This window comes from Diabrotica virgifera, chromosome 3 (assembly GCF_917563875.1).
Source record: "Diabrotica virgifera virgifera chromosome 3, PGI_DIABVI_V3a".
Taxonomy (NCBI): domain Eukaryota; kingdom Metazoa; phylum Arthropoda; class Insecta; order Coleoptera; family Chrysomelidae; genus Diabrotica; species Diabrotica virgifera.
In genome coordinates, this window is record NC_065445.1 from 127,068,512 (window position 1) to 127,091,184 (window position 22,673).

The 22,673-nt window shown below is 35.6% G+C and overlaps 1 protein-coding gene across 2 annotated transcripts in view; it reads right to left on the reverse strand.

The window, feature by feature from the left end:
- Positions 1 to 22,673, reverse strand: part of LOC114333236 (regulator of G-protein signaling 9) — a 578,543-nt gene that overhangs the window by 92,937 nt on the left and 462,933 nt on the right. For both annotated transcript variants that reach the window (XM_050645501.1, XM_050645500.1), the window contains exon 11: positions 5,802 to 6,038. In XM_050645501.1, the coding sequence (XP_050501458.1) occupies positions 5,802 to 6,038 (237 nt within the window). The remainder of the gene's footprint in view (positions 1 to 5,801; positions 6,039 to 22,673) is intronic.

Below are 22,673 nucleotides of genomic sequence, written 5' to 3' on the forward strand. Positions count from 1 at the left end.
AAGGAACTGTCACTCACCACTAGAGATGGAAAATTACGGATCAATGGAATTAACTCCACCTCATCCTCGTCTCAATCTATTGTAGATACAACAATTTTCGCTGTCGCTAACGACGTTCCTTTTGACATCTCGTGCTCTGTACTCCCAAAGATAACAAATCCGCTTCCTCAAATTTCTATTTCGGCGAGCAAACTAAACATACCCTCAGAGATACCATTAGGTGATCCGATGTTCCATGTAACATCCCCAATTGGTATCCTGCTCGGTGCAGACCTGTATAACGATATCATTCAACCTGAAATAATTCGTTTGGGAAAAGGTCTTCCCGTTCTTCAACGCACTCTACTCGGGTACACGATATCAGGGTCAGTTCCAGACTTTGCTCTTAAGTCGAAAAATACTAAAAAGGCTTTGGAATTTTATTCAAACTCTCTCGTTACTTGTTGTTCTCATAACACTCCTTCCGCCGTAAATGAGCCGGTAGTGTCCAACGAGGAACTATCCGATCATTTACAAAAATTCTGGGAGCTGGAAGAAGCCGCTCCTCAGAACACCGATCTCATTAATGATCACCCCGCTGAAATTAATTTTGTAAAACATGTTAATGTTCTCCCCAATGGACGATATGAGTCCACACTCAATCTCAAACTCCCTATCGAAGATATAGACATGGGAAATTCGTTTCTCTCGGCAAAAAGACGTTTTCTCAGTCTCGAGAAACGTTTTCAACTCAACCCTGATTTATTGGAAAAATATCAGGACATTATATCGGAATATCTCAATAACGGACAAATAATTCAAGTGCCGTTAAAAATGCTAAATGACTCAGGTAAACCTAATTACTTTCTCCCTCACTTTCCCGTTTTCAAATCCAACTCTACTACTTCCACTCGTATAGTTTTCGATCCAAACAATAAATCGTCTACGGGAATCTCCCTCAGTGACGTCATAGACAAAGGTTATGTCGTCCAACATGAACTTTTTGACATTCTCGCTAAGTTTCGTCAGTTTAAATTCGCACTAGTAGGCGACATCAAGGCTATGTTCCTACAAATCGCCATTTGTCCCACTGAAACATTTCTGTTAAATTTTCTCTTTAGGGACAATATTCAGCAGCCTTTACGGTGCTATCAATTTCAAAGATTACCCTTCGGGCTCCCAAGTAGCCCATTTATCGCTCAAAGAGTTATCAAGCACATCGCTGACAACAACAAACATACCCACGAACTTGCTACTAGTGTTCTGCAAGAATCTATCTATATGGATGACCTGATCAGCGGTGCTGACAGTCTTCATGAATTAAGTTGTCTTTTCGAACAATTAACTTCTTTGCTAGAAACCCATGGTTTCCTCCTCCACAAGTGGAACTGCAGTTCTTCAGAATTTCTGTCTCAACACAATTTAAATCCCGTCTCTGAAGTCAGTCTTAACTTCACGGGATCTGATAAAGTCTTAGGCATATTCTGGGATTCAGAACGCGACCACTTTTCGTTTAAAACTCCTATCTTCAAATTGGCTAATGTTGTTACTAAACGTACTATTCTCTCCTACATTGCTACTTTGTATGACCCGCTAGGATGGTTATCCCCTGTCCTTGTGAACGCTAAGCTCTTGATACAGGAAATATGGTCCCAGAAATTGGACTGGGATCAACCCATTGACTCACCCATCATTATGAAAAATTGGCAAAACCTCTTATCGACATTCAAAACTATAGAAGAGGTCAAGGTACCTCGATGCTTACTTTTACAAAAGAAAGTTGTTGATGTTCAATTAATTATTTTCACCGACGCATCGGAAAAAATATACAGCACTTGTGTGTATCTCAAAGCGACATACTCAGACTTTTCTGTATCGTCGCGGCTTATCGCTTCTAAAAACAAAATTTCTCCGCTAAAAAATAAACTCACCATCCCCAAATTGGAACTTTGTGGAATAGTGTTGGGAGTCACTCTGGCTCATAGACTTTTTCACATCTTCAAGAAAAATTTGAGTATATCTTCATCTCATCTCTTTGCTGACTCTACAATTGCCTTGTCTTGGATACTTTCTAAAAAACACATTTGGAACATTTTTGTACAAAACAGAATTCAAAAGGTCAATTCCTTGTTGGAAACTTTTCCTTGTGATTTCCATTTCGTCAGAAGTCACGAAAACATCGCTGACCCCGCTTCCAGAGGGATAAATGTCTTTGATAATCCCCAGACCACCGAAGACTGGTTATGCGGACCTAGCTTTATTAGAGACAATCCCATCGATTTTTCTCTTCATCAAATTCCTCATTTTCAGGATGATCTTCCTGAATTAAGGAAGTTAGTTGTCTCAAACATAGCAACAAATCACGAACTCAACGACACCTTTGAAAATCTATTCGCTAAATCTTCTTCTTTTCGTAAAATTCAAAGAATTGTCGCTTATCTTTTTAGATTCATCAGTAATATTAAAAAGAAAATAAATAACTCTCCACGAGATACGGATATATTGACGCCACCCGAAATGGAGATCGCTGATCACGCGATCATCAGGTATATCCAAAGTATCTACTTTAAAAAAGAGATTCTTGAATTGAAAAATGCTAAACTCGTGACCAATAAAGCCATTCGTAAACTCAACCCCTTCCTACAACATAATGATGGGCTGATTCGTGTGGGAGGACGTCTCCGACACGCCCCCATATCGTATAATCAAAAACACCCCATTCTACTTCCTTCTAAATGTCGAGTTGTAGAACTAATCTTGACTCAAGCTCATCATAAGTTATTACATTCAGGCGCGCAAACAGTACTTTCGTATGTCAAAATGAAGTACTGGCCAATTGACGGATTAAGACAGATTAAACGCTTAATTCGTAAGTGTGTAAACTGTTTCCGATTCATGACACCCAATTCTGTTCAACAGATGGCAGATATGCATCCCGATCGTGTACTCCCCACTAGACCCTTCCAAGTCGTCTCAGTGGACTATGGGGGGTTCTTCTTAATTAAGTCCTCACATTTGAGGAAGGCACCGCTTTACAAAGCATACGTAGCCTATTTCATTTGCATGAGCACTAAATGTGTTCATATCGAACTCGTCACAGGATTAAGCGCAGAAGCCTATATTCTTACTCTGAAAAGGTTTATTGCCAGAAGATCCACGCCCAGTATTATTTGGAGCGACAATGCCACAAATTTCCATGGGGCAAAAAATGAAATGCGCGAATTCTATGATTTTTTCTTAAATCAAAATAATTCGGAACAGATTAAGGAATTCTGTACTCAAAACTCCATAACTTTCAAGATGGGTGTTCCCCGCAACCCCCATCAATTCGGCCTCCATGAGGTAGGAATAAAGAGTGTGAAGTATCACCTCTATCGAATTATAGGAAATTCCCACTTCACCTTTGAAGTGTTTAACACAGTATTATGCCAAATCGAGGCTATTCTAAATTCGAGACCCATCACTAGGATGTCGTCTGACGCCAATGACTTCGCTTTCCTATCTCCAGCTCACTTCTTAGTTCAAAGAAGTTTAACCGCGCCCCCTGAACCAAGTGTTTCAGAGATACCTGAAAATAGGTTGAATCTTTTTCAGCGTATTAGTAAAGTTCAACAGCAATTTTGGAAATTGTGGAAAAAAGACTATCTTTGCCTCCTGCAGCAAAGAAATAAATGGACCGACCCTACTGACCCTGTCAAGATCGGGGATTTGGTTCTGTTGAAGGAGGATGGTACTCCTCCACTCTTATGGCCAACTGCCAGGGTAATAGATGTATTGCCTGGTAAGGATGGTCTAGTTCGTACTGTCAAGATTCACACTACTCACGGTGATTTTCTTCGTGGTATTACGAAAATCGCTGTGATTCCCCTGGAAGATTAAAATCTATCCCTAGGGGGAAAACTTATCGTTTTCCTCCATTTTATCGTTGTTACCCCTTGTGTATATAAACTCTAATTTCTTCAAACATTTCTTATCGTTGTGCACATCTTTGCCAATCCCCTCTCTTCGAGGTGATATAGGCCATCTCTCTCGCCTGTCGCCCCCGGCAATATGTACAATAAATATATTATACACGGCTCACTAAAATAATTAGTTACGCCCCTGTACTACTGATTACTTAAAATTCAAGTAGTATTTATGTAACCTTTCTGGAAACTCCAGGTTATTGTTGAGACTCGCATTTGAACCCCTCGCCGGGGCAGATCGTCAAAAGCTTCCTAACGAGAATCATCTCTAATCTATCGACGCTCCCGCTATTCGTAAAAAGGCCGCATTTTACCGGCTTTTTTTTGCTATCGTTTTATACCGCTCAGATAATTCAATCTGCTCAGTATTATCGACGATGATTTATTTAGCGTATTAGTGAGTGCCTTACAAATGAACCAAATGGATTATGGAATTCAATCAGAGCTCTGATGTGACACGTCATCAAGGAATAAAACTGTAAGTACTCTACATGTATGTGAACATAACTTATTAGTCGTGATACTGTATGCATTTTGAACCATATACCTCTCGTAGCAAATATTCTTTGTGCCATTTATGCAGATAATACTTTAAATTACATATGAAAAATCGTTATCTACTCTTAACCAGCTTACCTATGGGAATATACTCTATAACCGTACAATAAGTATAGGTTACTATTGTTAAGGATACTTTACGTATTGCCTAAACACTAAGTATGTTGTGATAGTCCCATAGAATCCGTCCTTGTAATAAACTATTTCTTGTAAAATAAAGGGAAATTAATATTTTTGTTAAATTTTTACTTCTTAATATTAATAAATCAATTAATATAAAAAAATTCTTGTTGCTTCTTAAAAAAACTTCGTCAATTTTTTATAAAACACAGCTTTGAGCTAATAAGGTTATTAACGAAGCAGTAACTGCTAATTATACTTTGCTTACTAAATTAAAGTCTTTTAAAAACAAAAGTAGGTTGTCAATAGTGTTATTTGAATTTAAAATTATTATGAATGCTCCTGAAGCATGGATAGTTATATTTTCATGTATTTTTCCAGTTCTCAATATGATGAGCTGCCAGCGCTCTGGTGCACTTTGGACAGGCCCATTGAAATACGAAAGATTTAGGTACACCGACTAGACGTCGGCTTTCTGACTCAATAAACTAATTCCTTATCAGCCACTTCTGAAAGCCGTTTCTTGTAGCATCTTTGATAATGTCACAAAATGAAATTGGGCTTACATACGTTTTGCTTGAGCTTTGTTTTGCCAACAAATCTGTTTGTTCATTCTTGTGAACCCCTTCATTTTTGAAGTTCCTCATCACTTTTGATTTGATGAGTGCGTTTTTTACTACCCGAATAACTGCTTGGCTATCTGTATAAATGTATATTCTCTTTGCTTTGGAGTCTTCATTCATAATATCATCAATGCACGTCACCAAAGCAAACATTTTAGCCTGTAATACAGTATTGTATTGACCTCGGCGGTAAAATTTGTTATAATTACAAATGTCTGTCCAAAGACTTTTGATCCATACCTTGTGCAGTTTTAGATCCATCAGCGAATGATAAACCCATTAATGTTTGGGACTTTTTGTTCTCTAAATGCTAAAAAGCATTTTTGGTACATTCGCTGGTCGCCTAGTATCTATATTAAGTTTGTGGTGTTTTTCATAGAATATATTTATTTCCCTTGATTTAAGTTGGTTAGATTGTTACGCTAATTTAGTAATAAACGTTCTAATCTTCGTTGCACAATATTACAAAAATATTGAAACTTCAACAAAATTACAAAATAATTAGGTAATGTTTTTCTACAGGATGCTAATAATTAAACTATTCATAGGTACTCACCTGTATGGAATATCACTGAGATTACTCTGCGAATGGGAATGTGGTACTTTGGTGTCTTTAACCCCTGAGATGGCAAGTTCGTGAGCGGAACCGGAGAGACTTCTGTCGCTACCTCGACGTTTTGAAAGCGCACCGCACATCACTACTGTTCCTTGCGACGGTTGTTGTTGAATGAGCTGCTGATTGGGCGCCGTACTGGTCGAAGCTTTTTTCTTTGTTTGGCCGAACCCAAAAAAACTATAGGAAAATGGGAAACTAAAATTGATTCTAGGCGATAAACAGAAAAAACGTATACTTTAAAGATGTGTTTCAAACAAGATTAGGTATACGAATCAATATTGAAGTCATTATTAAAATATAACTTCTTCTTCTTCTTCTTGTAATATGACTATATCCTGTTTCTTCTGCTAGAGTCTCTGCTGCGATCCGGGGCTCCAGCTCCCCTACCATCGTTTTTTGGGTCTTCCTATGGGTCGCTTCGTGTTGGGCTTCTGTATCTTCGCCCATTTCGCCATACGTTCAGTAGGGTGGAACGAAAGGATAGGAAAAATTTTTTTTCTTTCATGGAACTTTCTAATAGAACTCGAAAGTTGCCTTATCATGTCTACAATAAAACTACAAAATATTTTTGTTCTAGGTTTACATCTTGAGGTGCCGCAAGAGCTTTGAAGAGATAGGTTTTTAACAAAAAATACGAAAAATTTCAAATATTTTATATATTTATCCTGGTGACGTAGTCATTTTTAGTCAAATATTGTTTCTAATAACAGTTAACATTGCTATCATTGCTACATGTACACATTGCTATAAGATTGCTTTAGTTACAATATTCATCTTGTTACTTAAATAAAATGGATTTTTGTCTCAAACTTGGGCATGATCTTTTGGGAAGAAATGTTTGCTCTAACAAAGTAATTTTTGCTTCAAGACCACAGACACTAAGAGATGACACAGTCACGAGCTTTATGGCTCTTTTCACTGCCTGTGTATGACAGGGAAAACACGGAAAATCCACACATTGTACCTGACAACTAGGGTCTATTGCTTCATTTATATATTTTTTAAGTCCTCGTCAGTTCTATGTTTTGTCATAGGAGGCTAAGTTATTTTATTCTTCCGTTCTGTTAATTACATCTATATCAATGTAAGTCATTGGCATGAAAGTTAAGCTTCGGGACAATAAACTTCCTTACACCATTTATGAGTTCCGATCTTGCCTGCAAAAGTCGCCGCAGACCTAGCTCCCTTTAAGGTTTGTCTTGTCACATTCCTTTGAATTACTGGATCAATTATTTGGAGATGTTCCTCACAAAGATAACGTGAAAATTTGATGAGTCTCCATGGATGTTTGATCCATTTACACAAAATGGTTTCAGTTTGATGTGAAACCAGACTGGGACATACACCTTCATGACATACATAGTTACAGTTGACCGAAGAAGGCGATTGGCCAACGTAAGCCTTCGTGAATGAGCTAATTTCCCATGGGTTTTTAAAGAAAGATCAGAAGAACATACAAGATTGGAGATTGCTTTGCACATTTCAAGAAATATTTTTGATCTGCGCTTAGATCATCCTTAATCTCTAGAGTAGGTAGGTAGTTTTATATGGGAACTAAATTAACCACATGAAGCTAGTTACAGATTTCAAGTTCTTTGCCTGAAAGCCCTCCAAATTCATTAAGATCTTTAGTTTTTCCATCCAATATGCAAAACAAATTATGCAAAGGCAATTATTCATTGGTACAGAACAAACAAATCGGCCACTTCAGCGGCTTATTTAGGTTTATTATTTCTATAAAAGCAATTACACCATTGTTAATACCGGTGTTAGTAGCAGTTCCATCAAATCCGACATCTGTTATATTGGAAATGTTCAAAAGATTTTCCTTTTGAAAATGCTCCATTATCTTTTATAGCTTCACCTGTTCCGGAAGCAGAAGTTATGTAAGCTAGCAAGGTTGATTCAGATTCCTCTATTATTGAAATGTGTTCTTCTGCTATAGTCAGAATGTTAAATTGTATTAAGGAATGAAATAAATATTTCCTATTAAATATTTCTTTAAATGTGGAATTCAAGTTTAAATTTTGCCAGTTCTAGTAAAAATAAACATTGGATTGTTGTAGTTAAAACTAAAATTATCTTGAAAGGGTAGTTTTAGAGTGTGTATTTATCATTTAAAATAGGAATTAAGACATTAAAATAGCTATTTTTTACCAAACCAAAATCATGAAAATTAGCAAAATTTAACTAAAAATTCTAATTTTCAACCCTTTTGCGGCCCCTCTAAAAATATTTTGTTTGGAAAAATATTTTATTTGTGGCTTCACAATGGCTATAGGCAACTTTTTATTACTATTACACATTGAAATTATAAAATCATTCTTTTCGTTCCACCCTAACGTTCAGGGTCCATCCGATCTACGTAGTCTCTCCACATGCGTCGTCGTTCTCTTGTCCATATCACTACGTCTTGAACTCCTAGCGCTCTCAATGTGTCTTCGATTTGTGTTCTATCTCTGAGTGTGATACTTCTTATGGATCTTAGAGTTTTTATCTCTGTTGTTCTCATTATTTGTTTGATCTTTGTTGTCTCGACCCTTGTCTCAGCTGCGTATGTCAGTACGGGTCTAAAGGATCGTTTAAACACAGCGATAAATCAAACAACTTATCAAGGTCAATCGAGTTGTTGCAACTTATCATTGTGTGTAAACGGTGCATCGCACAACTTATCAAAGTTGGAGTTGGGTTGAAGGTGGTATCGCATTGAATCGCAGCGTCTAAACAGCGTTTCAACTTGTCATCACAACTAGTTGCTGTGACTTATCGTTGTGTTTAAACGACGCTTAAAGGATCGTTTAAACACAGCGATATATCAAACAACTTATCAAGGTCAATCGAGTTGTTGCAACTTATCATTGTGTGTAAACGGTGCATCGCACGACTTATCAAAGTTGGAGTTGGGTTGAGGTTGGTATCGGATTGCATCAACTTATCACAAGGATCGAGTTGTTTTAATTTATCGTCGTGTCTAAACGGTACAGCGATTTATCATTGGACTTGGGTTGCATCAATTTAGGAAAATCTTACAGAAATAGAATTTATTTACATATCCAATTAAATAATGTACAGGGTGATTGATTAGTGGGGTAAAGCTACGTAGATCCGTTATACTAATAAATAGCAATAAAAGTTAATAACAAAAATTGTAGCCAACTTTGAGATTCACATTTATAAAATTAATTAGAATGTTACATAGGGTGTTCGAAAACATAGTGGCAGACCAAACTTAATTTTTTTTTATTGGAACAACCTGTATTTTATTTTATATTTAAAATCTTCTTAACTTCGCCATTACAAATGTATAAAGGATTGTTATGTTATACAGGGTATTTTACAAAGTTATAACCAATTTTATATGAAAATTGTAACAAGTTAACTCATTGTATAAATAAAAATAAGCACAAAAGCAATGGATTATTGATGCCATTTTTTTATTTATTATCAAAATTTTCATAAATTATTATTCTTCTTCTTCTTTTTGTATAGACATGGCTGTCTGTTTTTTCAATGTGCCTCTAGTAAGTTGTCGTTCCATCGTTTTCGTGGTCTTACCACTGATCGTCTGCCTATTGGGAAACCGTCTCTCGCTGTCCTGACTACTCTGTTGTCATTCGGCTTATGTGGTCATTCCATTCTATTGTTCTGTTTCTTACCCTGTCTTCTGTCGTATATCTTCACCTTTAGCTCTGTCCCATAGAGTCTCACCATCGATTTTTCGAAGGGTTTTCATCTCCGCTGTTTCGAGCAATCTTTTGTCCTCTCTGTGTCGGGTCGTGTTTCTGCCGCGTATGTCATTATTGTTCTGATGACTGTTTTGTAAATTCTGCCTTTCATATCTTTTCCAATATTTTTATTTCTCCATATTGTGTCATCCAGGCAACCTGAATTCAGGCAAATCTTTCATTATGCGTTTAAATTTCTCAAAAATACTATTAGTTTTCTCAGGATTCCATAGTTCTACATTCTACAGTGTGGCAAAACCAAATGGAGTAGATTCATTATTTCGTAAACCGACGACTAAAAAATCCGGAAACAGGTCGATTTTTATATTTAAATTATGATTTTTTGGCATTTACATACTAGTGACGTTATCCATCTCGAAGCTAAAATAAAAAATATACATGCGGACCAATGTAAAAAAGGTCATTTCATTGTTGTCTTCTTACCGGCGTGAGAAATACAAAATAAGATTTACTATTTTATTTGGACATAAGCCACAATTCGAGTTTGAAATCAAGTTTACTTGACGTTTCAACTTTCACTTCGGAAATCGTTATCAATATAAAAAAAAAACATTCATAAACTAAAAATTTAACTTTGTTTCTGGTGAAGCAACGAAGTTGGAACAAGCAGAATATTATAATTGTCACCGGAAAGCGAAAAAGGTAACGCACAACTTGGAAGAACCTATAGTTTTCTAACTTCGTTTCTGGTGAAGCAACGCAGTTGGAACAAGCAGATAATATTATAACTGTGTCAGCGGAAAGCGAAAAAGGTAGTCCCTGAAAACTATAGGTTCTTCCAAGTTGTGAGTTACCTTTTTCACTTACCGGTGACACAATTATAATATATCTGCTTGTTCCAACCCTGTTGCTTCACCAGAAGCGAAGTTAGAAAACTATAGGGTCTTCCAAGTTGTGCGTTACCTTTTTCGCTTTCTGGTGACACAATTATAATACATCTGCTTGTTCCAAACTATAGGCTCTTCCAAGTTGTGAGTTACCTTTTTCACTTCCCGGTGACACAATTATAATATATCTGGTTGTTCCAACCCTGTTGCTTCACCAGAAGCAAAGTTAGAAAACTATAGGTTCTTCCAAGTTGTGCGTTACTTTTTTCGCTTTCTGGTGACACAATTATAATACATCTGCTTGTTCCAACTCCATTGCTTCACCAGAAACGAAGTTAGAAAACTATAGATTCATCCAAGTTGTGCGTTAGGTTTTTTGCTTCCCGGTGACACAATTATAATATATCTGCTTGTTCCAACTCCGTTTCTTCACCAGAAGCGAAGTTAGAAAACTATAGGCTCTTCCAAGTTGTGAGGTACCTTTTTCGCTTTCCGGTGACACAATTATAATATATCTGTTTGTTCCAACTGCGTTGCTTCACCAGAAACGAAGCTAGAAATCTATAGGTTCTTTCAAGTTGTGCGTTACCTTTTTCGCTTTCCGGTGACAATTATAATATTATATCTGCTTTTTCCAACTGTGTTGCTTCACCAGAAACAAAGTTTAATTTTTAATTTATGAATGTTTTTTTGATATTTTCAACTCAGGCGCGCCAAAACCAACAAACCACTCGGAAACCCGTCCAAATACGTATTGCGAACCATCAAAGCTTTTGTTGAAAAACCGACAGAAGTTAGATTGTGGTGCGCAGTGTGCGTGCCGTTTGTGCGCCACTTGAAAACACGTACTAATCTGACGAATATGCTGCGCGCGAGCGGCTCGCACACCGAGCAGAGCGCATATGTATACCTGCCTTTACGATGAATTCTCTAACATTTTCTGCGAGTTAGGAAATACCACGTTTTCAATGAGGAGTTTTCTAAAAAAAAAAAAAAGAAAATAACTATCTATGCCTGCCGAGTGGGAAAGAACTAAACTCTCGTCTCGCGTAACTACCAGCTTCCACTCTGGTTTAGCACTTCTTTGCTCTTTGCTCGTACTCTTTCTTCGCTCCATTCTGTGCACTTCTTTGCTCTTTCCTCGTGCTCTTTGCTCTTTGCTCGCACTCTTTCTTCGCTCCACTCTGAACGTACGCATAGGGAATGTTGTATACAAATTAAAGTATGGTAATGGTACTTTTTAATAGTGATATAAAATACAGGGTATCCCATTTAAATTTTACTGAAAAAATAATGTACTTGAGTTTTAACTCACCCTTTATTAGATATAAAGTAAATTAGCAATATCAATCATTTTTAAAAATTTTGACAATAAATAAAAAATTATGGCATCAATAAACCATTGCCGTTGTGCTTATTTTTATTTATACAGTGAGTTGAACTTGGTACGATTTTCATATAAAATTGGTTATAACTTTGTAAATACCCTGTATAACATACCCAACCTTTATATTTTGAAAGTAACAGGATCTATTTGTTTAGGATCAAAACTAGTTATGATTCATTGAAGGGTCTAAAAGGGTCTAATGTACACAATGGTCCCCTCTTCAACTTGTTGTGGTCAACTTATCGCAGCGTCTAAACAGCGTTTCAATCTCAACAAATCACAGCAACTTGTCATCACAACTAGTTGCTGTGACTTATCGCTGTGTTTAAACGCCCCTTAAGGATCGTTTAAACACAGCGATATATCAAACAACTTATCAAGGTCAATCGAGTTGTTGCAACTTATCATTGTGTGTAAACGGTGCATCGCACGACTTATCAAAGTTGGAGTTGGGTTGAGGTTGGTATCAACTTATCACAAGGATCGAGTTGTTTTAATTTATCGTCGTGTCTAAACGGTACAGCGATTTATCATTGAACTTGGGTTGTATCAATTTAGGAGAATCTTACCGTATTAGAATTTATTTACATATCCAATTAAATAATGTACAGGGTGATTGATTAGTGGGGTAAAGCTACGTAGATCCGTTATAGTAATAGATAGCAATAAAAGTTAATAACAAAAATTGTAGCCAACTTTGAGATTCACATTTATAAAATTAATTAGAATGTTACATAGGGTGTTCGATAACATAGTGGCAGACAAAACTTATTTTTTTTTATTGGAACACCCTGTATTTTATTTTATATTCAAAATCTTCTTAACTTCGCCATTACAAATGTATAAAGGATTGTTATGTTATACAGGGTATTTTACAAAGTTATAACCAATTTTATATGAAAATTGTAACAAGTTAACTAATTGTATAAATAAAAATAAGCACAAAAGCAATGGATTATTGATGCCATTTTTTTATTTATTATCAAAATTTTCATAAATTATTCTGCTTCTTCTTCTTTTTGTATAGACATGACTGTCTGTTTTTTCAATGTGCCTCTAGTAAGTTGTCGTTCCATCGTTTTCGTGGTCTTACCACTGATCGTCTGCCTATTGGGAAACCGTCTCTCGCTGTCCTGACTACTCTGTTGTCATTCGGCTTATGTGGTCATTCCATTCTATTGTTCTGTTTCTTACCCTGTCTTCTGTCGTATATTTGCACTTCTAGCTCTGTCCCATAGTCTCACCATCGATTTTTCGAAGGGTTTTCTTCTCCGCTGTTTCAAGCAATCCTTTTGTCCTCTCTGTGTCGGGTCGTGTTTCTGCCGCATATGTCATTATTGTTCTGATGACTATTTTGTAAATTCTGCCTTTCATATCTTTTCCGATATTTTTATTTCTCCATATTGTGTCATTCAGGCAACCTGAATTCAGGCAAATCTTTCATTCTGCGTTTAAATTTCTCAAAAATACTTATGAGTTTTCTCAGGATTCCAAAAAAATTATTACATTTAAAAATACATTGAAAATTTTGAGAGCCGTCAAAATTTTGCATTTAGTTCCTTTCCCCTTAAGCTTATAATTTGATACTATGTGGTTTTGCCAATTAATCAACAATATATAATACTTTTATCAACTATAATAATTATACCTACACTTTCCAGCAAAAAAATTAGGTCACTCGATGAATTATACACGTTTGATATCTCGGAATTCCTAAACCTGTTGTCCGATTTAAATGATTTTTTTAGTATGTTATAGTTAGTGTAGGAAACAGAGGTTGAACCTTGCAAAATGGACACAAGTCCGGTTTTATTTTTTTTCTGGCATATCAAGGGGTGCTTATTATAAGACTAACTTTTTCTGAAAAAATTTCGCCCCGGAACCCCCCTTTTCACCCCTTTAAAGGGGGTAATTTATGGTTTTTGCAGAACGTAGCCCTTCCTGTAACTTTTACAAAAATTTTTTTTTATAGAAATATGAAGAGGACTATATTTTCTACGATTTATTTCCGACAGCATCTCTCTATCATCCACCGTTTAGCAAGGGTGGCGCCCCAAAGTTGACAAGTTTTTAAAAAAGATGTTTTTAAAAAATATATATTTTTCCCTAACTCTAACGAAAATTAAAAAGAAATGCTGCGGAAATTATTCACTAATAGATGATTGATTTTTTGGTATAGGTTTCACTTAAGGGTAATTGCCCTTTTTTTAATTACAGGGTGTTACATTTTAAAAAACCCCTTTTTATACCATCTGAACCGTTTATGCTAGAGTAAAAAGACTTTCAGCGATTACCCATGTACTGGTGTTATTTACAAATTTGTATAATGCACCCCCATTTTTTCCCCGGAACCACCCAAAAAAAAAAGAAGAATTAATAAATAAAGTGGTTTTCTTGGAATCCTTCACACACAATGCCCTTCATTAATATGCTTCATATATAATTTTGTGCAAGTTATTATTACCCATGCATGGACACTAAAAGCGATTTCCTAGTGCAACCCCTGTAGCCAAAAACAATAAATAAAATGGGGGGTTGAAATTTTTTTTTGTTTTTTGCTTTTTGATCCATATGGGCATATGCTTCATCAATAGTGCTTTTCAAAAATATATATGGTTATTGCAACATCCCTGCGCAAACCACTCCTATCCTTGAAAATATACTTCAGAAACTACCCCTATACCTTATCCAGCATGTTTTTACGATTTTCTCATTACCTATTAATTTTTTTTAAACAAAACTTATACAAGGTTAAAGACCACTATTTACTCTAAAAATTAGGTCCTATTCATTTTTTTCGTTTAAGCAACCGTTACGGCACAGTGGCGCCGTAAACCTCATATATGCTTTGACGGGCTCCAGTTTTTGTTTATTTTTTCGTCATCTGTTTGTTTTATTGATAAAGTACTTATGTAAAATAAAACAACACAGTGTAATCTACAAATCATGACCTATGCACATTTTACATTCTTTGCTCCCCAAAGCTACAGTGGTGTCCCAAAATAAATTTTTTCATATTATCGCCACCTACACGCATTTTATTGCGGTAATGGTACCTTAATAGCACAATATTCACCCCTAAGTGGTCGCTAAGCAGTGGCGGATCCAGGGAGTGGTGATGGGAGCGATCACCCCCACCCCTCTTAAACCAAGTGATATTATATTTGAAGATTATAAAAATATTCATTTATTTTTACAGAAATACTTATATTATATTAATATTATTTTTATAAGAATTACTTTTTATGCTTTAGCGACAGTGGCGGATCCAGCATCGTTAAGAGGGGGTGCCAATTGGTTAAATTTCTATAAAAATAAATGAATATTTTTATAATCTTTGAATACTTGGTTTGAGAGGGGGGGAGGTGATCACCCCCATCACCCCTCCCTGGATCCACCACTGCGTAGCGACCACGTAAGGGTAAATATTGTGCTGTTAAGGTAGCATTAATGCAATAAAATTCATGTAGGTGGCGAAAATTTGCAAAAATTTATTTTGGGCCACCACTGTGGCTTTGGGGAGCAAAGAATGTAAAATGTGCATAAGTCATAATTTGTATGTTACACTGTGTTGTTTTATTTTGCATAAGTACTTTATCAATAAAACGAACAGATGACGAAAAAAAGACAAAAACGGGAGCCCGCCAAAGCATATATGAGGTTTACGGCGCCACTGTGCCGTAACGGTTGCTTATACGAAAAAATGAATACGACATAATTTTTAGAGCAAATAGTGGTCTTTAACCTTGTATAAGTTTTGTTTAAAAATAATACATAGGTAATGAGAAAATCGTAAAAACATGCTCGCCAAGGGATAGGGGTAGTTTCTGCAGTATATTTTCAAGGATACGGGTGGTTTTCGCAGAGATGTTGCAATAACCATATATATTTTTGAAAAGCACTATTGATGAAGCATATGCCCATATGGATCAAAAAGCAAAAAACAAAAAAAAATTTTCAACCCCCCATTTTATTTATTTTTTTTTTGCTACAGGGGTTGTACTAGGAAATTGCTTTTGGTGTCCATGCATGGGTAATAATAACGTGCAGAAAATGATATATGAAGCATATTAATAAAGGGCATTGTGTGTGAAGGATTCCAAGAAAATCAATTTATTTATTAATTCTTCCTTTTTTGGGGTGGTTCCGGGAAAAAAATGGGGGTGCATTATACAAATTTGTAAATAGCACCAGTACATGGGTAATCGCTGAAAGCCTTTTTACTCTAGCATAAACGGTTCAGATGGTATAAAAAGAGGTTTTTTAAAATGTAACACCCTGTAATTAAAAAAAGGGCAATTACTCTTAAGTGAGACCTATACCAAAAAATCAGTCAATTATTTGTGAATAATTACCGCAGGATTCCTTCTTAATTTCCTTTACAGTTAGAGAAAAATATATATTTTTAAAAACATCTTTTTTAAAAACTTGTCAATTTTAAGGCGCCACCCCCGCTAAACGGTGGATGATAGAGAGATGTTGTCGGAAATAAATCGTAGAAAATATAGTCCTCTTCATATTTCTATAAAAGAAATTTTTTTTAAAAGTTACAGGAAGGGCTACGTTCCGTAAAAACCACAAATTACCCCCTTTAAAGGGGTGAAAAGGGAGGTTCCGGGGCGAAATTTTTTCAGAAAAAGTTAGTCTTATAATAAGCACCCCTTGGTATACCAGAAAAAAAATAAAACCGGACTTGTGTCCATTTTGCAAGGTTCAACCTTTGTTTCCTACACTAAGTCTTATTCTTTAACAATACCAATCTAATAATATTGTTGCTAGACAGGTAAATGTCATTTTATACCAGGTTTTTACACAAAAATAAAATTTTTTTGCATATTGGATTTTTGTCCAATTCATATGAGTCTAAACTGGTATTTATCTAATTATCTATTTAAAAAGGAATCATTTCGGTACATAATTAACTTGACTTAAGTAAACCTGATACCTTTAATAAAAAAGAGCTAAATAATTGAAATATTTAAAAAATGTACTGTAGGTACATTACTTCCTGAAGATGTTCCAACGTTTAATATTGTTGCATGTTTTACTTGCATATGCTTTTTTAAATTAGATGTGCTCGTTTTATAGGACAGCTTTGCTTTCCAAATATTGTGTGTGTGTGTGTGTGTGTGTGTGTGTGTGTGTGTGTGTGTGTGTGTGTGTGTGTGTGTGTGTGTGTGTGTGTGTGTGTGTGTGTGTGTGTGTGTGTGTGTGTGTGTGTGTGTGTGTGTGTGTGTGTGTGTGTGTGTGTGTGTGTGTGTGTGTGTGTGTGTGTGTGTGTGTGTGTGTGTGTGTGTGTGTGTGTGTGTGTGTGTGTGTGTGTGTGTGTGTGTGTTTTGTGTTTTATTGGCACTGGTTTTTACAACCAACTGGCCAGTCAATTTCATAATGATTTGTTTTAGCCTATAACTTATTATATTACTAACTCAGGGGAGTAATGTGTAGTGTGTGTGTTGAGTAAGTGTCTTGTTACTTTGCAAAGTCGACGTCATTGTCTTTGCAAAGAGACGCTAATTGTATCCGAGCATCTGCGGTCACTCCGCTGAGTACCGATCCCACAAGGACAGAAACTAGTTTCATTTATGTATTAATTTATAATAAACGAAAAATTTCTGACCCTGGTGAGCTTCGAACTCACGACCATTCGGACCTTTCGAGCGCTCTTACCACTGAGCCACAGAGGGGGTCTTTACAAATAGGGGGTTTTTCGGCCCACCCTAGTGTACGTGCATAAATGAAAAAAGATATATTTTTGTATTCTCTAAGAGTTAGGTATTAATATGTAAAAAGTTTTATGTCCACTTTTAATAAAGGTTCTGAAAAAAAAATCTTCAAAAAATGCTTATTTTTGGTCTTCTAAAGAATAGTAGTACCTTAAATTCTGGTGATCTGGGTAGTCACGCTACTGGTCCATTGAAAAATGAAAATATCTCGAAAACTATCCTTGTCTACACAAAATACGGAGTAACACGTGAATACCATGTGAACTGATGAAATATTTAGGTCTTTGCCTACAAGCAGTAAAACTTCAGTCAAACAGTCAGAATTCGTGGCAAACAGTTGTTGGTAATAATCCGATACAACTTCTACGAAGTAAGTACCTAATCGGACTCTTCGACTGTTATTTTTCAATAAGCACGTGCCTGATCCCTTGATCACGCATTTTTAATTACTTTTTCTTTTGCGTAGACAGACGAATAGGGAATGTTGTATACAATTAAAGTACGGTAATGGTACTTTTTAATAGTGATATAAAATACAGGGTATCCCATTTAAATTTTTCTGAAAAAATAATGTACCTACTTGAGTTTTAACTCACCCTTTATTAGATATAAAGTAAATTAGCAATATCAATCATTTTTAAAAATTTTGACAATAAATAAAATATGGCATCAATAAACCATTGCCGTTGTGCTTATTTTTATTTATACAGTGAGTTGACTTGTTACGATTTTCATATAAAATTGGTTATAACTTTGTAAATACCCTGTATAACATACCCAACCTTTATATTTTGAAAGTAACAGGATCTATTTGTTTACGATGAAAACTAGTTATAATTCATTGAAGGGTCTAAAAGGGTCTAATGTACACAATGGTCCCCTCTTCAACTTGTTGTGGTCAACTTATCGCAGCGTCTAAACAGCGTTTCAACCTCAACAAATCACAGCAACTTGTCATCACAACTAGTTGCTGGACTTATCGCTGTGTTTAAACGCCCCTTAAACACATTTCTTATAAATGCGGACTTTGCTTTCGGTGCTCATATATTTATTCCGCCGGATTATATCCCTCTGAAAACCAGATATTCTCGCTGTTTCGTTACCTGCTGTTTTGTTTCTTGTCACAGATGCCTGTCGCTAGATATTTCCACACCCAAATATCTACATAATCTATAATCCATTACCTGTTCAATTATATAGTCATCCACTACTAATTTACATCTAAAGGATCGTTTAAACACAGCGATAAATCAAACAACTTATCAAGGTCAATCGAGTTGTTGCAACTTATCATTGTGTGTAAACGGTGCATCGCACAACTTATCAAAGTTGGAGTTGGGTTGAAGGTGGTATCGCATTGAATCGCAGCGTCTAAACAGCGTTTCAACTTGTCATCACAACTAGTTGCTGTGACTTGTCGTTGTGTTTAAACGACGCTTAACTGGGTTCTTAATCAATTGGGTTTTCTCTGTGGATAGTGTCAGGCTATACTTTTTGGCGGTTATTTTAAATTTTTGTAGTAGGCGGTAGTCATCTTCGTTTTCGGCTATTAAGATTGCATCATCTGCGTAGCAATTTATTCTAATGGTTCGCTTACCCATTTTGTATCCCTGATTAATTTTGTTAACACTACCTATAACTTCATCCATTATTAAATTAAATAGGCATGGACTGAGGCTGTCCCCTTGTCTAATGCCGACTTTGATTTTGATTTCTTCCGTGAGCCCGTGTGTGGCTTTTATTCGTGTTTCGTTGAAACTATGGAGCTCTTTGATTATGTTACTATATTTCTGCGTTATGTTTCTCATTCCAAGGATAGTGAGCACGTCCTTTAATCGTACTCTGTCGAATGCCTGTTTCAGATCTACAAAGCATGTGAACATGGGCTTGTCGAATTCTATTGATTGAAAGATAACTAAGTTTAATAAATATTCCCAGGAATATTTTTAATAGATATAAAGAAAAATGATATTACAGACCAGTGTTTTCCATCCTTTCTTAGAATGGGGACATCCTTTTTTAGATTGGGGACCCCCTTTGACGAGTTCATTCGCCATTAAAAAACTTTGGAAAATCAAGATTTTAATGGAAATTATTTCGTGGAACTTAAGAAGGCCTATGACAGGGTCAAATTGAAGGACGTTATCGATTTATTGTCCTAGAGAGAGGTACCTCTAGGAATAATTAAATCGATCGAAAATATCTACAAGAACAAGATAAGAAAAGTAACCAAACTGACACAATTAAAGTTGGTCAAACTGGCAATTAAAGTTGGCAATAGGATAAGACAGAGATTGGCTGAATCCTCTATTCTTCAACCTGATCGTGGATGAAATTATAAAAAAAGTAATTCTTAAAAAATAATACCTAATGGAATAAAAACAACTTAAAAAATATTCTGCTATGCAGACGATGCAATACTATTCCCTCAAATTGAAGACGATATACAACGTATGCTGCGCCAATTTAATATAATCGCGAGAAAATAGAACATGTTAATTTCCTCAAAAAAGACAAAAGGCATGGCTATAACGGCAAGTCGAATAAGATGCAAATTAGAGGTCATGTAATAGAAGAAGTAACGCAGTTTAAATATCTAGGCATCACAATTTAACAATACCCCCAGAAAATTTAACCTGTTAATTTTCTCAAAAAAGACAAAATTCATGGTTATAACAGCAGATCCAATAAGATGTAAATTGGAGCTGAAAGGTCAGATAATAGAACAAGTTATGGAGTTTAAATACCTAGGCATCACACTATCTAGCTACGGAAGGCTCGAAACAGAAATGGAAGATCAAGTGAATAGAGCAAACAGAGCCTTAGGTTGCCTGAATGAAATAATATGGAGAAATAAAAATATCGGAATAGAAATGAAAGGCAAATTTACAAAACAGTTGTCAGACCCGATACAGAGAGAACAAATAGAATGCTGGAAACAGCAGAGATGAAATCCCTTCGAAAAATCGATGGTAAGACACTCTGGAACAAATCTAGAAGTACAGATATACTACAGAGATGCAAGGTGGAGAACATTGATAAATGGGTAAGAAACCGAATAGTAGAATGGAGCGACCAGATAAGCCGAGTGACAACAAATAGAATAGTAAGGAAAGCGAGAGATGGTTGCCGATAGGTAGACCACAAAAACGATAACTTGGATTTATGCGTCAATGGATATAATACGTCTCTGTATCCTGCCCAAACTTGATATACTAGGAAGGGTAACTAACTGGAACCCACTATGGCCCAGGTGTAGAGGAAGGCATAGAAGAAGAGAAGAAAATGGCTGGATGATGTAGAAGATTATATAGGAACAATGAATGCTAACGACTGGAAAGTTCAGTGTAAGGACAGGAAAAAGTGGAAAATAGTCACGGCACATGAAGCAAAGACACACAGCAAGCTATAAATGATATAGAGACATAATTCACCTCACCCAAGCAGGGCCGTAACTACCATTGGGGCCCCCGTTTGGTTGGCCGTGCATAGATTTTAACGAGGAAAATAAAAATATGCATTTAACAGCCGATCCTAACTAATTAATTTCAAATGACACAATTTTAAAAAGACCTTTTAAAAAGTTTTAAATTCTTCACTGGGGAAATTAGACTTTTCGACTAAAATGCAATGGGAACAGAACAGGGCCCCTGAGGCCCGAGATAAGCTGGGGCCCCCGAGACCTTAACATCAAATTTTTAATTATTACTTAGAAAATTAGTTATTTTGGCGTAATAAAACATAAAATTCCATTGGAAGAGGGGGTCCCCGAGACCTTTCGTAAACAAATAAATTGTGACTGAGGAAATTAGTTATTTTGGCGAAATAAAAACTAAAATGCAACCGGAATAGGGGCCCCAGGTCTCAGCTACTTTGTCTTAACCAATTTACCTCAGACCACATCTTGGTACGTGAAAGGAACCGCATACTGAAAAGAAAGGTATAGATAAGGTAGAACACGTTAGGATTAAGTAGCTTAAGGCACCTTTAAGTGTATTTAAATCAAAGTGAACACGAACTAAGGAACGAATTCGTAGGTGTTCGTTTGGTTATTCGTTCGGTACAAAGTAAGACCATTTAGGTATAGTGCAGTCACTGAAGGTGGATATGAGCTATTACCTCCGATTTCGTTGACCCTCCATCGATTTGCTGGAAAATTGGTGAGTGCTTAGAGGATATCTCAAGGAACAAAGGTGGCATGGTACCAACTTGCGCTTTTATCCTGGGGGTGGGTGCCACCCCTTCCCGAGGGTGAAAATTATTTTATTAAAAATAATCCCATAATTCGATGGAGGAACAAATTCTAAGCAAAATTTGTTATATAAAGTTACTAAAATAAATCAAATCTTTTTGAGTTATTAAAGATCAAATATTTTAATTTTTCGTAAGAAATACGCATGTTTTTAACCGATTTTTTATAAATAACTCAAAAACCCCAAGTTTTAATAAAAAAGTTATTATTACCAAAATTGAAGCTAACAAAAACTGAAATAAATCCCCTATTAAAAAAATCTTTTAATGTTAACTGAAAGTGAGTTATAGGTAATTGAATGTATATTTTTTTCGGCGAGTACCCAAATCTAAGTATTCAAGCTTAAATAACGGGAAAATAATGTATTTTATAACATAAACTTATTAAACATATGTCAAAGTACTTAAAAATATCTATCAAATGAGTCCTCGAACAAGTTGATATCATTAAAATTTATGCTCCAAAAATTTTTCAAAATTTATCTGTTAAAATTTTTTCCAAAAAATGTTATTGTTTTTTTTTTAAATAACTCCGACAATTTTTAGGATATCATGTTGGCCTAAAAACAATTTGAAAGTTAATTCCAAGGGCAATTAAGCGACGTTAAATTTAATCTTTTAAACTCCTTACTTTTTTAAAAATAAAAGGTTAAATGGCCCAGGTTACATGGTTCTCGTAGCATAATTTAAGCTTTAAACGTTTCTATCTCGGTTATTTTTTACCCTATAAAAATAATAAAAAAAGGTAAATTATCTGATACAGAAAAAACTCAAATTTGGTTATATATCATTTTTTACGTATGTTGAGTATTTTTGGAGTTATTATCAAAAGAAAATGAAAATGACGATCATTTTAAAAATTCTGATTTTTTTAAATT